We start from the raw sequence: 14,049 nt of genomic DNA on the forward strand, positions 1-14,049 counted from the left end.
GGAGTGGCCTAGAAGATCACCAGTCCAGATAACACCCAAGGGGAATATCACACGTGCCATGCAACTTCTTAAGAATTTTCTCTCTCTCATATACCCCCACCAACCCACCCATCCTGCAGCCAGCATTTGAAATACTCATGAAAACTTTTCTTAAATAATGATGCAGTAACTATTGTTACCTCTTCTTGTCACCCTTCTGTTACTGTAACATACACGTGTAAGCCATTAGTACTCACCATTTGAAAGAATCTCAAAGTGTGTTGTGGGGCGATTTTTCCAAAAACAAAAAAAATCCCCAAATGGAACAATCTTCAAAATCCCACAGAATAGCTGAATTCAAAGTAATCATGTGGTGTTAATATGAATGCCATGCTTACAGCAGGTGCATTTCCATCAGAATGAACTCTGCAATATTTCTAGTTTTAGCAGTATTAACTATTTTAAGTGTAGGGAATCTCTTTGGAAATGATACTCTCTAAAACTAGAATTAACACTGTGTTCCCACTGTAGCATGTACAAATATACGGTACACTGTTAATCTTTGCTAAAAAACAATCCTTGTGGGTACTTGAACGTCTTGTGAATGTATAGCCTTCATTTTCTTTAGTACCCTGATGCTTAATACAGGTATAGCAAACTGATGTCAGAACACAACTATTTTTTATAGTTAAAAATGACAAAGAATAAAGAGAATTGTCTTTATTTTTAAATATTAGTAACACCGCACAAAACAATTAAGTGGTACTTAAGTGACAAACAAAAACTGTTCTCAAACTTAAATTTCAGATAAACCTAATTTAAGTACCCTAACAATCTGCATACGGTTACATTTTCCTAATGCAAGCATCATATGCTAAACCATCCAAATATTGTAGATTACCAAGATTTCTCATATTTTAACAGTCATTCTAGAACAGCAGATTTTACTTCTCTTTAGCATCTTCTTTACATCATGTGCATTGCTACATTTTGTAAATACCAAGGTGAGTGAATTTCTCCAGGAAATTTGGGTTTCCAACAGTGCCAGGTTTAAGTCAGTTACATCACCAACATAAAAGCAAAAAGAGCAGAGACAAAAGAACAAAATGAAAACATGTCCGATAACTAGTATTCATAGGTTAAAGAGAAAAGGCAACCCACTGGCAAGGAACATGCAGGAAAGTAGTTAAGACAATAGAAAGATTCTACTTAGTGCTCAGTTAAAAGGTTAGGAGAAGCAGTGTGACATGCACATAGAACAATTATGGGAAGCAAGGAAGCAATCTTGCCAGACTCAAAATATTTCTTTTAAAGTGAGGAAAATGTTTCCAAACTTAAAAGTTTAGTCCTGCCATATAACTGATGTAAAATATACTTTCCTCATGTGTGACTGACATTCTAGATATATATTTCTGCAAAGAATTACTTGCTAGAATCATATGGAACCTGAAAACATGTTCAGGATCTGAAATCACTCTGCAGAAATCAAGTGTAAATTTAAAGTAAATTAACATTTAGATAATTTGTCTGGAGAGACTTTGTAGAAATTGAAAATGATGAAAAATACAAGGAATGATTTCACTCAGTGACTCACCAGGAGTCTACCATGCATAATGAATCAGTATGAATATTTACAGGAGACCAGAATCACACTGGCTTTCTTAAATCACCAGATGTAACTTCAAAATGCAACATAAATGTGACAGCATATTTAAATCATCATAACAGAAATAATTTTTTCTGCCTTGGTTAGAAAAAAGTTAATGTAAAATGCAATTATGAAGTTTACATACTTATTACTAGATTGTTTCTTAAAACTAGTTTCTAAAGGCTTAGTCCTACTCTCACCGAAGTCAATGGGAAGGCTTCTATTGATTTCAGTAGGAATAGGATCAAGGATTAACTCAGATATGTTAACAAGCCTGAGGATACCAGAAGGAGTAGACCTAAAGAGACATTGTTACAACCCCTTATATCCTAGAGGAAAACACAAGACTACAGTAGATCTAGTTGCCGGGAAGGAAGAAGTAAGTGATTCTGCAAGATTTTCCAAGTTTCAAACACAATGCACCTCTAACCAAGATCAGCCTACTTTGAAGTCCCCAGTCTGACTGGCAAAAAAGCCACTCTGTGCTGCTAAAGGGTAATACAGTGCAATTTTAGTGTAGTTTTAAACACGAGTCCTCTTCCTTACTAAGAGTGTATACAATCAAAATAAAATATACACAAAAAAAGTGTGCTCAAATGTAACAACAACATATGGTATCATTGTAAAGGTATTGAATATCGGAGGAGTCCATTTTAGTGATTCCCTTTGGTTGGCTTCTTCTTCTTCTGTTCCTCTCTCTGCTTCTGCTTCCTCCTCTTGCTGCCTTCTTTGTGTCCTGAGGAGATATGGCTTGTAAAACACAGTTCATAATATTCAATTGACTTTTCCTTTATAAATGTACACATTCTCTGAATGGTTTAGATATTCTTTCAAGAAGACTTGGTCTAATTTGGTTTGTTTCTTTAGTTACCAGTTTCACTAAGTCTAATACAAAGCTAGGAAAAAAAAGTTTAGGTATCTTTGAAGTTTGGAAAGATGTAAAAACAATCAAAAAACTTCAAAGCCATTCAGGAAGAGCCTCAAAAATAAAGAACTTACAAAATGGACACAAAAATAAATAAACCTAGAGTATATGCAGACAGTGCTATTGCCTATTCACAGCATTTGAACTTACCATAGTACTTGCACTGTCTTCCTCATTCTAAGGATAGAAAATAATCTTGAGTAAGAACGATTTGCTATATGTTAACATTTACTGGAGCCCACTGTGTATGCCGAACATCAGTCTGTGCATGCTTCATCAGCTAAACTAGGTGGATTTATATTGTATGCCTTGTGCAAGAGAACAAGGATTAGATATCAGGACTAAGCTACTTATAAACTCAAGTAACTATCTAGCTCCACTTCAGAGGAGCATATGCAAATGAAGTCTGTTTTTGCAGCACCTAATATGCTTTTTCCCCGATTTCTCCATCAGGCCATGTGATCACACTGCAAGAGTGACCCTAGCCATTGTATCAGCCAGGGTGGAAAATCTTTTGGCCCCACTTCCACCAGCCAAGAAAAAGAGGGCAGCCAGAGTGGAGCAAAAAGGCGAAGCAGTACGGCACCGCCTAGAAGTTAGTGCCTGGGATGACTGCCCTGCTTGCCTACCCCTAGAACTGTCACGGTCACACTATCCCATGCATTTAAGGGAGATGTGAAAACCAGAATCATGTATCAGAACCCACCTGCTTCCTCTCAAACTTTGGGTAAAATGGAACTGTCTACCCAGGCTTTTGTTGTGTACAACTCACCATGGAAAACAGAACCATCTCCATTCAAGTCTAATGAATTCTATTAATTCTAATCTGAACTAAAACCAATAGATTTAGACTGATGTTTACAATTCCCTTCAAGATTTATTACACAAAGCTTTAAGAAAAAGAACGTGCTTCTAACTCAGCAATACTGTTTCACTGAGGCAGCAGCATGATCTGGTGGACAGGGCAGACAAAACAAAGTCTCACCACTACATATCAGATATAGGGTTGAAGAGGAAGAATGGGATAAGAAGGATAAAGCACCAGACTGGGAATGTGGAGACCTATTCTGATCCTGATTTTGCTAGTTAACTGCTACGTAATCATGAGCAGATCACTTCATTTCTAAATCCGTTTCCCTCATCTGTAAAATGTGAATAATGATACTTCCCTACCTGTGTACGTACTTTGAGGTCAACTGATTAAAAGCACTAAGTAAGAGCTAAGTAAGTAAGTATTAACCATTGTGCTTTACAATCTCTCTTGTGGGCTCTATCCTTAAGTCCTCTTAAAAGCAGAATGCCTCTTTAAATCAATGGGAGTTTCGCCCACCTCTCAACTGCAGTACTTAAGGGAAAGTTTCCAGCTTTAAGTCAGCAGAACGATACGGTATTCTTTTGGGCCAAATTCACTTCAGGAACCAGCAGACAGCTTTTGAATTTGCTGGAGTTGAACCCATTTATGCCAATGCTGAATTTGTTCCTTGGCTATTATTTCAGCTCCTACACTGTGTACAGCAGCATTATTTCATAATATATGCTTAGTAACCATAGGATTTCAGAAACTGTGCTCCTTATTTAATATTCTGCCATGTGCTATTAGCCTGGGCAAGTTAAAGAGGAAACCAGTTTTGCTATTTAAAGGATGAGAAAAAACAGCAGTGTTCTGAGTGGAACTTGTGGAGACACTGACTAAGCTTTTCCTATTCAAACGCACCATACCACCTTGATGTCCACAGATGTTGCCACCAGACACAGGTTATTGAACATGTGCTTACTACTAAGAATGAAGCACCATCAACAACACTTTGCTTCATGTATTAAAGTAGTTCACTCTGAAAATCAAGCCCCTTCACCAACTGCACTTGACCTACAATTGTAAAAACTCCTTGAGTTGCCTTATAGCTGAATGCAACAGACCAGAGGGATCTTATCTCAGAAGGGCACTAGCAGCCCTCTTAGAATAGAGGAGAGAAGACAGTGCAGAATAAGGTGGTCAGGCGAAGAATCTCCTATAAAAAAGTATCAGTTAGCAATGGGCTGAATTCACAAGATTTCCCCTTTTAGTGAGAAAAGCAAAATCAATAGCATAATTAGCCACTCCAAACTAGTCAGTTTATTGACTATGTTAGCAATGATATTCTGAAAGAACCATTACAGCCTAATGATTTACACCTTTATTCTCATTTTCCCTTCACAAAAGGTGGTCAGTAATTCTGAAGGGGCTTTTACATACAGGCGACACTGATTCTACATGGCTTTTAGAAAAAAATCCTCATTCAAAAACATAGGAAGGAACCCTATATCACTTAACCAGGATGCAGACAATCCAATATAAGTTAACTTGTTGTATATGGATACAATATGCTTCATTAGGTAAATAATTGACCAAAACTAGCACTAAATGTTAGAATAGATGGGTACTAAGGAATTGAGACTGACAGCAAGATCTCTGACTAGTCTCTGGAATGATCTCTCACGGGAAACAAAAAGAAAAGGAGTTCTTGTGGCACCTTAGAGACTAACCAATTTATTTGAGCATTATTTGAGCTCAAATAAATTGGTTAGTCTCTAAGGTGCCACAAGAACTCCTTTTCTTTTTGCGAATACAGACTAACACGGCTGTTCCTCTGAAACCTGTCACGGGAAACAGTGACATTTAAAACTAAACCGCCAAAACACTACAATAAGGACCATTCCTGGAAAGACAGGACGAATGGGTCTTCTCCATTTCTAAGCTTCTGTGATGAAGTCCTTCTCCCCCCGTCAAAGTGGGCCAGAGTCTCTGCTGGGATAAATCCACGTCGCTCCACGGATAGTGGTGCTATGGTCATTTGCACCGCAGAGAATCTTCCCCAAACAGACAGAGTAACTCCTAATGAGACAAGGTGCTCAGCCCTTTAACTCTTATACAAAAAGAGTCCCACTGACCTTCTCAACTGAAGTGTATCTAGTAATCTTCAATGGGATGCAAGATTGCCCCCAAAGTCAATGGAAAATGAAGTTATTTGAATGACCAAGCAGAATTTAACAGCAGGCATGCAGATTACAAATCGTGGTGAAATGACGACACTGCTGCTTCATTAGTTAATATTTGATTAATTTGAAAAATATTTGTCTCTGGAGAGTCAGAGACAGTCAGTAGCCAACAAGATGAGAAGTCACACAATCAAGATTTGGTGAAATTGGCTCAGGGTTTTTACAGTCTCTCTTCAAATAGTTTGTTTTGTGGGGGATCAAGGGGGAGGAGAGGAGAGATAAAATTCTCACATCCCGAAGTGACCATGGTACTTTTCTAAAGGTTAGGTATTGCAACACAGAGATTACACATGGATAGAGAGGCTGTAAAGGTGGTTTGTCAGAGCTTCCCAAAGCCTATTTAAAGACAGATGGCAGCCACTAACTTGGTGCTTTCTTGCTTTTGTCAACTGACAAACAAACAGAGCCAGGTGAAGCAGTCCAGCCAATGTAACCATCAAACTGTGACCCATTTCTAGAACCTGAAACCTTGGTTACATGCCACTATCTCCTCACCTGTCCTTTCTACTTCATGCCCCACCTGTACCCACTTCTCCACAAAGCTTCCACCTAATGGAAGACTTCAAAAGACTGTGAAAGCAGTTTTATCCTTAAAACCTACTGAAGTAAAACTGAAGCTTTCTGACTTCAAACAACCCCCCCCCCCATTCCCATCAGGGATCAATAAATCTGGCAGCCTCTTCACTGCGTCCAAGGCTGCCTCTTACTTTAGTCTTTCCAATGCTCTGGGTCCTCCATTTAAGTGGGCTTCAGAGCACACAATGTTTCTGAATCTCTAGAAGGCATGAGATAGATGTATTTAGTCTAGGGCTTCAAAGCACATCACACCCTTGAGAAGCAACAAGGAGTGATGTATGGACAGAGTGTTTACCTAAATATACTAGTGCCCTGCAGAGAGCACTACTACCCAGCTCCCCTAGGGTCCTCTTCATCCTGATAGAATCAAGTAGGGGGTGGGGGAAGGAGGAAAAGAGGCAAAAGTAGGAGGTGCTGAATCCTTTGCTCTGCTAAGACAGCAGAACTGTGGGATGGTGAGAGCAGCCCCATTCCCTCTCCCCTCAGCCCGCAGAGAGGAGAGTATGCCAAGTAGATTGGCAGCCAGCAATAAGGAACAATACACTCAGCAGGCTGGTTTCACTGCCTGTAACTAGTACAAAGTGCATCCCCTAGAGCAGCTTCTTTACCTCTTCCTGCCCCCCAACCCATTGTGGTCAGCAGAAAAGAACACATCCTGATCTTTTTACTTTGGCTTTACCACAGAGAATCTCAGGGAGGCAGGGTATGGATGTGAATCACTCTTTCCTCAGCTCCAGGTTGGCAGCATTGCTCCCTGGCTGCTGCTACAGCCTGCTTGAAGTATGGTAGCAGCTGCTCTCCTGTGTGGGCAGAGGGTGGGAAGGTTAGCCAATGGATTCAGTCACTGGCTCACTGCCTCTAGTCCCAGAGAGAGACATTTAAGTACTGCTCAGACTCTCATGAGGGTGGAATCCCTCTGCACAAAATCTCCCCATGAAGTGAAACAGCAGTGGCTCAGTTCTGCACATAGGGCTTCCTAGGCTGACATATGACTGTGTGAGGGGCAGAGGCAATTGGCCTATAAAAAGAAAATATTTTCTATTATGCTTTAAAATATATTTGATTAAGTCCAAACTCATCAAATGCTAACAAGGTGTGATTTGAAGGTTATCATTACTTTATTTTGTTCACACCTTCCTATGAGCCATTAAAGCCCTCACCTCTAATAAGTTATACCACAAACAATAATTTAGGTATGATTTGATTCAGAGAGACATTGTAACACCAGGAGGGTGTTTAACCCCCTGCGTAACACAGGCCATAGAATTTCACCCACTAATTCTTGCACCAAGCCAATAACTTTGTTGAGCTATAGTGTATTATTTAGGAAGACAATCTTTATTCAGGTTTCAGAGGAACAGCCGTGTTAGTCTGTATTCGCAAAAAGAAAAGGAGTACTTGTGGCACCTTAGAGACTAACCAATTTATTTGAGCATGAGCTTTCGTGAGCTACAGCTCACTTCATCAGATGTTTACCGTGGAAACTGCAGCAGACTTTATATACACACAGAGAATATGAAACAATACCTCCTCCCACCCCACTGTCCTGCTGGTAATAGCTTATCTAAAGTGATCAACAGGTGGGCCATTTCCAGCACAAATCCAGGTTTTCTCACCCTCCACCCCCCACACAAATTCACTCTCCTGCTGGTGCTAGCCCATCCAAAGTGACAACTCTTTACATAATCAAGTAGGGCTATTTCCTGCATAGATCAAGGTTTTCTCACATCCCCCCCACCCCCATACACACACAAACTCACTCTCCTGCTGGTAATAGCTCATCTAAACTGACCACTCTCCAAGTTTAAATCCAAGTTAAACTAGAACATCTGGGGGGGGGGGGGTAGGAAAAAACAAGAAGAAACAGGCTACCTTGCATAATGACTTAGCCACTCCCAGTCTCTATTTAAGCCTAAATTAATAGTATCCAATTTGCAAATGAATTCCAATTCAGCAGTTTCTCGCTGGAGTCTGGATTTGAAGTTTTTTTGTTTTAAGATAGCGACCTTCATGTCTGTGATTGCGTGACCAGAGAGATTGAAGTGTTCTCCGACTGGTTTATGAATGTTATAATTCTTGACATCTGATTTGTGTCCATTTATTCTTTTACGTAGAGACTGTCCAGTTTGACCAATGTACATGGCAGAGGGGCATTGCTGGCACATGATGGCATATATCACATTGGTGGATGTGCAGGTGAACGAGCCTCTGATAGTGTGGCTGATGTTATTAGGCCCTGTGATGGTGTCCCCTGAATAGATATGTGGGCACAATTGGCAACGGGCTTTGTTGCAAGGATAAGTTCCTGGGTTAGTGGTTCTGTTGTGTGGTATGTGGTTGTTGGTGAGTATTTGCTTCAGGTTGCGGGGCTGTCTGTAGGCAAGGACTGGCCTGTCTCCCAAGACTTGTGAGAGTGTTGGGTCATCCTTCAGGATAGGTTGTAGATCCTTAATAATGCGTTGGAGGGGTTTTAGTTGGGGGCTGAAGGTGACCGCTAGTGGCGTTCTGTTGTTTTCTTTGTTAGGCCTGTCCTGTAGTAGGTAACTTCTGGGAACTCTTCTGGCTCTATCAATCTGTTTCTTTACTTCTGCAGGTGGGTATTGTAGTTGTAAGAAAGCTTGACAGAGATCTTGTAGGTGTTTGTCTCTGTCTGAGGGGTTGGAGCAAATGCGGTTGTATCGCAGAGCTTGGCTGTAGACGATGGATCGTGTGGTGTGGTCAGGGTGAAAGCTGGAGGCATGCAGGTAGGAATAGCGGTCAGTAGGTTTCCGGTATAGGGTGGTGTTTATGTGGCCATTGTTTATTAGCACTGTAGTGTCCAGGAAGTGGATCTCTTGTGTGGACTGGACCAGGCTGAGGTTGGTGGTGGGATGGAAATTGTTGAAATCGTGGTGGAATTCCTCAAGGGCTTCTTTTCCATGGGTCCAGATGATGAAGATGTCATCAATATAGCGCAAGTAGAGTAGGGGCTTTAGGGGACGAGAGCTGAGGAAGCGTTGTTCTAAATCAGCCATAAAAATGTTGGCATACTGTGGGGCCATGCGGGTACCCATAGCAGTGCCGCTGATCTGAAGGTATACATTGTCCCCAAATGTGAAATAGTTATGGGTAAGGACAAAGTCACAAAGTTCAGCCACCAGGTTAGCCGTGACATTATCGGGGATAGTGTTTTTGACGGCTTGTAGTCCATCTTTGTGTGGAATGTTGGTGTAGAGGGCTTCTACATCCATAGTGGCCAGGATGGTGTTATCAGGAAGATCACCGATGGATTGAAGTTTCCTCAGGAAGTCAGTGGTGTCTCGAAGGTAGCTGGGAGTGCTGGTAGCGTAGGGCCTGAGGAGGGAGTTACCTACTACAGGACAGGCCTAACAAAGAAAACAACAGAACGCCACTAGCGGTCACCTTCAGCCCCCAACTAAAACCCCTCCAACGCATTATTAAGGATCTACAACCTATCCTGAAGGATGACCCAACACTCTCACAAGTCTTGGGAGACAGGCCAGTCCTTGCCTACAGACAGCCCCGCAACCTGAAGCAAATACTCACCAACAACCACATACCACACAACAGAACCACTAACCCAGGAACTTATCCTTGCAACAAAGCCCGTTGCCAATTGTGCCCACATATCTATTCAGGGGACACCATCACAGGGCCTAATAACATCAGCCACACTATCAGAGGCTCGTTCACCTGCACATCCACCAATGTGATATATGCCATCATGTGCCAGCAATGCCCCTCTGCCATGTACATTGGTCAAACTGGACAGTCTCTACGTAAAAGAATAAATGGACACAAATCAGATGTCAAGAATTATAACATTCATAAACCAGTCGGAGAACACTTCAATCTCTCTGGTCACGCAATCACAGACATGAAGGTCGCTATCTTAAAACAAAAAAACTTCAAATCCAGACTCCAGCGAGAAACTGCTGAATTGGAATTCATTTGCAAATTGGATACTATTAATTTAGGCTTAAATAGAGACTGGGAGTGGCTAAGTCATTATGCAAGGTAGCCTGTTTCTTCTTGTTTTTTCCTACCCCCCCCCCCCAGATGTTCTAGTTTAACTTGGATTTAAACTTGGAGAGTGGTCAGTTTAGATGAGCTATTACCAGCAGGAGAGTGAGTTTGTGTGTGTATGGGGGTGGGGGGGATGTGAGAAAACCTTGATCTATGCAGGAAATAGCCCTACTTGATTATGTAAAGAGTTGTCACTTTGGATGGGCTAGCACCAGCAGGAGAGTGAATTTGTGTGGGGGGTGGAGGGTGAGAAAACCTGGATTTGTGCTGGAAATGGCCCACCTGTTGATCACTTTAGATAAGCTATTACCAGCAGGACAGTGGGGTGGGAGGAGGTATTGTTTCATATTCTCTGTGTGTATATAAAGTCTGCTGCAGTTTCCACGGTAAACATCTGATGAAGTGAGCTGTAGCTCACGAAAGCTCATGCTCAAATAAATTGGTTAGTCTCTAAGGTGCCACAAGTACTCCTTTTCTTTTTGCGAATCTTTATTCAAAGACTTCAACTGATAGTGAATATACTTTATCCCTCGGTAAATTGTTTCAATTGTTCACCACCCTCACTGCTCAAATGCTGCACCTTATTTGTAAGCTGAGTTTACCTAGCTTCATCCTTTGAAGTAATTTAGCGTCACTTTAGTTAAACAGGCTTTTAAGCAAAAAAGCTTTAACCACCTATTTAGGCCTTCCCTTTACATTCTTAACCAAGCTACGGGTTACCTATTTTTCATAGTCAGCCTAGCAGAATTGCCATGAAAATGTAATGACCTGAACAAAAAGTCTACTTGCCTGCCTTTTGCAAAGATGATACTGCTAATGAAGAAACTCCGATTTATTTTTTTTTTAAACTCACCCTGGGCAAGCAGAAGCTTGCAATGCTATGCAGCTTAGGAAGCCCTACCCGCACAAGGGACTCAACATAGCGCTCCATGGGGGACAATTGTGCAGGGGATGCCACCCTCATGAAAGCAAGAGAGCAGTGCCTGAAAACAGCTCCCTTTGAGCCCAGGCCAGGAGGCAGCAAGCCAGTGACTAAATCCACTGGCCAATTTTCCCACCCTCTGCCCACAGAGGAGTGCAGCTGCTACCACATCACATGCAGTCTAGCAGCGGCTAGGGAGTATTCATTCAGCTCTACCCCTGCCTTCCAAAGATTCCTGGGGTTAGGTCTCCATTCCCACCTTCTTCCCCTCCCCCACCCTCCCAAAAACCCCTCCAGCAACTCTGCTCATGCAGCTTGCCAAACATTTTTCCATCCATTGTACAGCTGAATCGAAATACCTTGGTAAATTAGAGAGTAATAAGTTGGGGGTAACATTATTTGGTGATTTTACTACTTAGTAACATAATTCATGATATTTGCAAAGAAAGAGACTGCATTATGGATACAGTAAATTCTAGGAGCTTGACTTCTCACGTGAGGAATCCATGCCAGAATTAGATCAAGATTAGTTAAGCTGGGTTTTTTAAATGGTTTCCTTTTCAATAATGCCAGCAGATGAAAATGGGTGTTAAGTAATGAATGGATTAGGGTTTAAGATATAGGTTAATACAGGATACTTTATCACTCAAAAGGGAAAACACAAACCTTGCAGTATTAATTTATAAGTTAAGAACTTTTAATTTATATGTATTATTTACACACTATTTTTAACAATAAAACATTTAAACCACTTCACTAGGCAACTCAGCTTTTTGAAGTTCAAACTCTGATATACCTGGAGAGTATTTGGACTTCAAACAGTTCTATAACCAGAATAAGCTCATTTGATATTTGTGAGGTAAATGTGGTTTCAACATGGATTTCTGTATTCTAAAAGGCAGCTAAGCCATCTATCCACTAAAAATCATTAGTAATGTGAGAGTTAACACATTTCTATAAGAAGGCAACAAGAAGCTGATAAAAATGTGAGTGCAGATTTGTTCCATCCCAACACCTTTCACACAAACAGAACATAATTTGGGTTACAAATTGTCCCACTGAATGGGAAACTCGCACTTAATTTCTCCCAACCACACTTATCACGGATGTTTTTTTTTAATTTGCAACAATCTTGCACAATGGCCACAAATCTAATCTCACTTTTGAAGATTGTTTGAAGTTATTTGGCTTCAACAAAAATAGTTAACTAAATTATTTTACCTTAGTCTTATCTCAGGCGTTGTGCTGCAGCAGTGGTTCTTAAGCTGTGGTCTGTGTCCCACTGGTGGCCTATGGACATTTGTTGGTGGTAACATTGTGCTAGCTTCTCCTCCTCATTTCAAAGCTGATTGATGTCAATGGTAAGACTTTCATTGACTTCAATGGGCTTTGGATCAAGCTCTAAAAGATGCCAATAGTACATTAGATAGTTTCTTAACATTTTTCCATGAGAGCACTTGATGTAGCTGCCACAGTGATGTCTGGGATCCCAGCCAGAGTGGAGATCATCTGCATAACCAAGGATGTGAGGGGCAGCAGGTGCACACAGAGTCCACTTCCTATCATAAAGGCTCATTATGCAGAGGTTTATAACCTAGCGGTAAGAAATGCATTCTTGGCTTAAACTTCAATTACAAAAAGTCTTAATGGAGAAGGGTGGGAGGTTTATTGTGTTTTTTGAACTTTGAATCCTATCATGTAAACCTACAAACAGCTTATTGCCATGAATTGCCATGAAAGCTTATTGGGCAATCATGGTCTGCCAGGGGAACAAGCAGTAGCTGTAAAATACTTACAGAATGACAGTGAAGTCCTGACCCCACTGAAGTCACTGGCAAAAAAATTACTTTAATCAGTCAGGATTCCCCCCCACCCCAAGTCCTTCCATCTGTTGAATGAATATGAAAAAAGTGGCAAGGGATTATATGAGAGATGAGAAGATTCTGTACAGCAGACAGTGACCTATAGTTACATTAGTCATGTTTAGGTCTGTGTGCACATATACTTGGGACTAACTTTAATTACAGCCTAATGGACATAGGGGTGTAAGGAGATTTGCAACTAAAAACTTTATGTAAATGGTGTTAAGGTTGCAACAAGGAAATTCAAATGTTTTGTCAGAAACTTGGATACTGCTTAGAAAATGTTCAGATCCCATTCCAGTTAGAGGAAATGGAATCTGAATGCCCTCAAAGGTCAGATCTAGGGTTTGGGAAGTCACAGCCACAGGGACAGCCACACAATTCAAATCCAGATTCATTTCAGATCTTCAGCTCCAGGGTTTGGTTCAGACTTATCCCTAGAAGAGTTTTTGCTACATCATATATACACATTAAAGGCCCGATTCTGCAGTCCTTATGCAGGCAAAACTCCCAGGGACTACAGGATGCCAGGATCAGGAAAAGGAGGTTTCTCAAACATTCACTCATTTCTGCCGATTTCCCAATCTAAAGTAATTCTGTGTTTGACATCTCTTGGGCTGCATGCAAGACAATGTCACAAGCAGAGGATCATAGGTGGAGACACAGCAGGAGCTGAGGCACTTAAGATAGGTTTTTTGGTCTATCAGTGTTGATGAGCAGGGAAATCGGATCCATAAATAGAAATATTTCCGCCAATGTCTTGGGTATTTTTAGGGAGTCATCACCTCTTCCACTAGGCCCTATTTAAGTTCATTTGCTCCTTAAGGCAAAACTCTTGTTGAAAGCTATGGCAGTGGGCCTGCTTCAACATGGCCAAAATGAAGGGTCTTTTTCAGCAACTAAAATCTGCTGACCTTGGGTAGGCAAATCTCCAGCTAATTTTAATAGGGGTTTTGTCTTACATTGTGCTGAGGACGGCAGGGCCAGGTTCTATGCATGGCCAAGGACTTGCTATTCAGACAAACTGAAGTAGTCAAATGGATTTTGTTGTCCTAGCTACCAAACTTATTGTAGC

At 41.1% G+C, this 14,049-nt stretch overlaps 1 protein-coding gene across 3 annotated transcripts in view; it reads right to left on the reverse strand.

Annotated features, from left to right (window-relative positions):
* Positions 1 to 684: 684 nt before the first annotated feature.
* The window catches only part of DNAJB6 (DnaJ heat shock protein family (Hsp40) member B6), a 101,848-nt gene continuing 88,483 nt past the window's right edge, over positions 685 to 14,049 (reverse strand). The window contains exons 10-11 of one of the 3 annotated variants that reach the window (XM_048837628.2): positions 2,703 to 2,729; positions 685 to 2,363 (exon numbers count right to left, since the gene is read on the reverse strand). In XM_048837628.2, the coding sequence (XP_048693585.1) occupies positions 2,725 to 2,729 (5 nt within the window). In that variant the 3' untranslated portion in view covers positions 685 to 2,363; positions 2,703 to 2,724. Of the gene's footprint in view, positions 2,364 to 2,702; positions 2,730 to 12,333; positions 12,403 to 14,049 lie in introns of all 3 variants that reach the window. The other 2 variants (XM_048837627.2, XM_048837625.2) reach the window with 2 other exon arrangements.

Source organism: Caretta caretta, chromosome 2 (genome assembly GCF_965140235.1).
Source record: "Caretta caretta isolate rCarCar2 chromosome 2, rCarCar1.hap1, whole genome shotgun sequence".
NCBI lineage: Eukaryota > Metazoa > Chordata > Testudines > Cheloniidae > Caretta > Caretta caretta.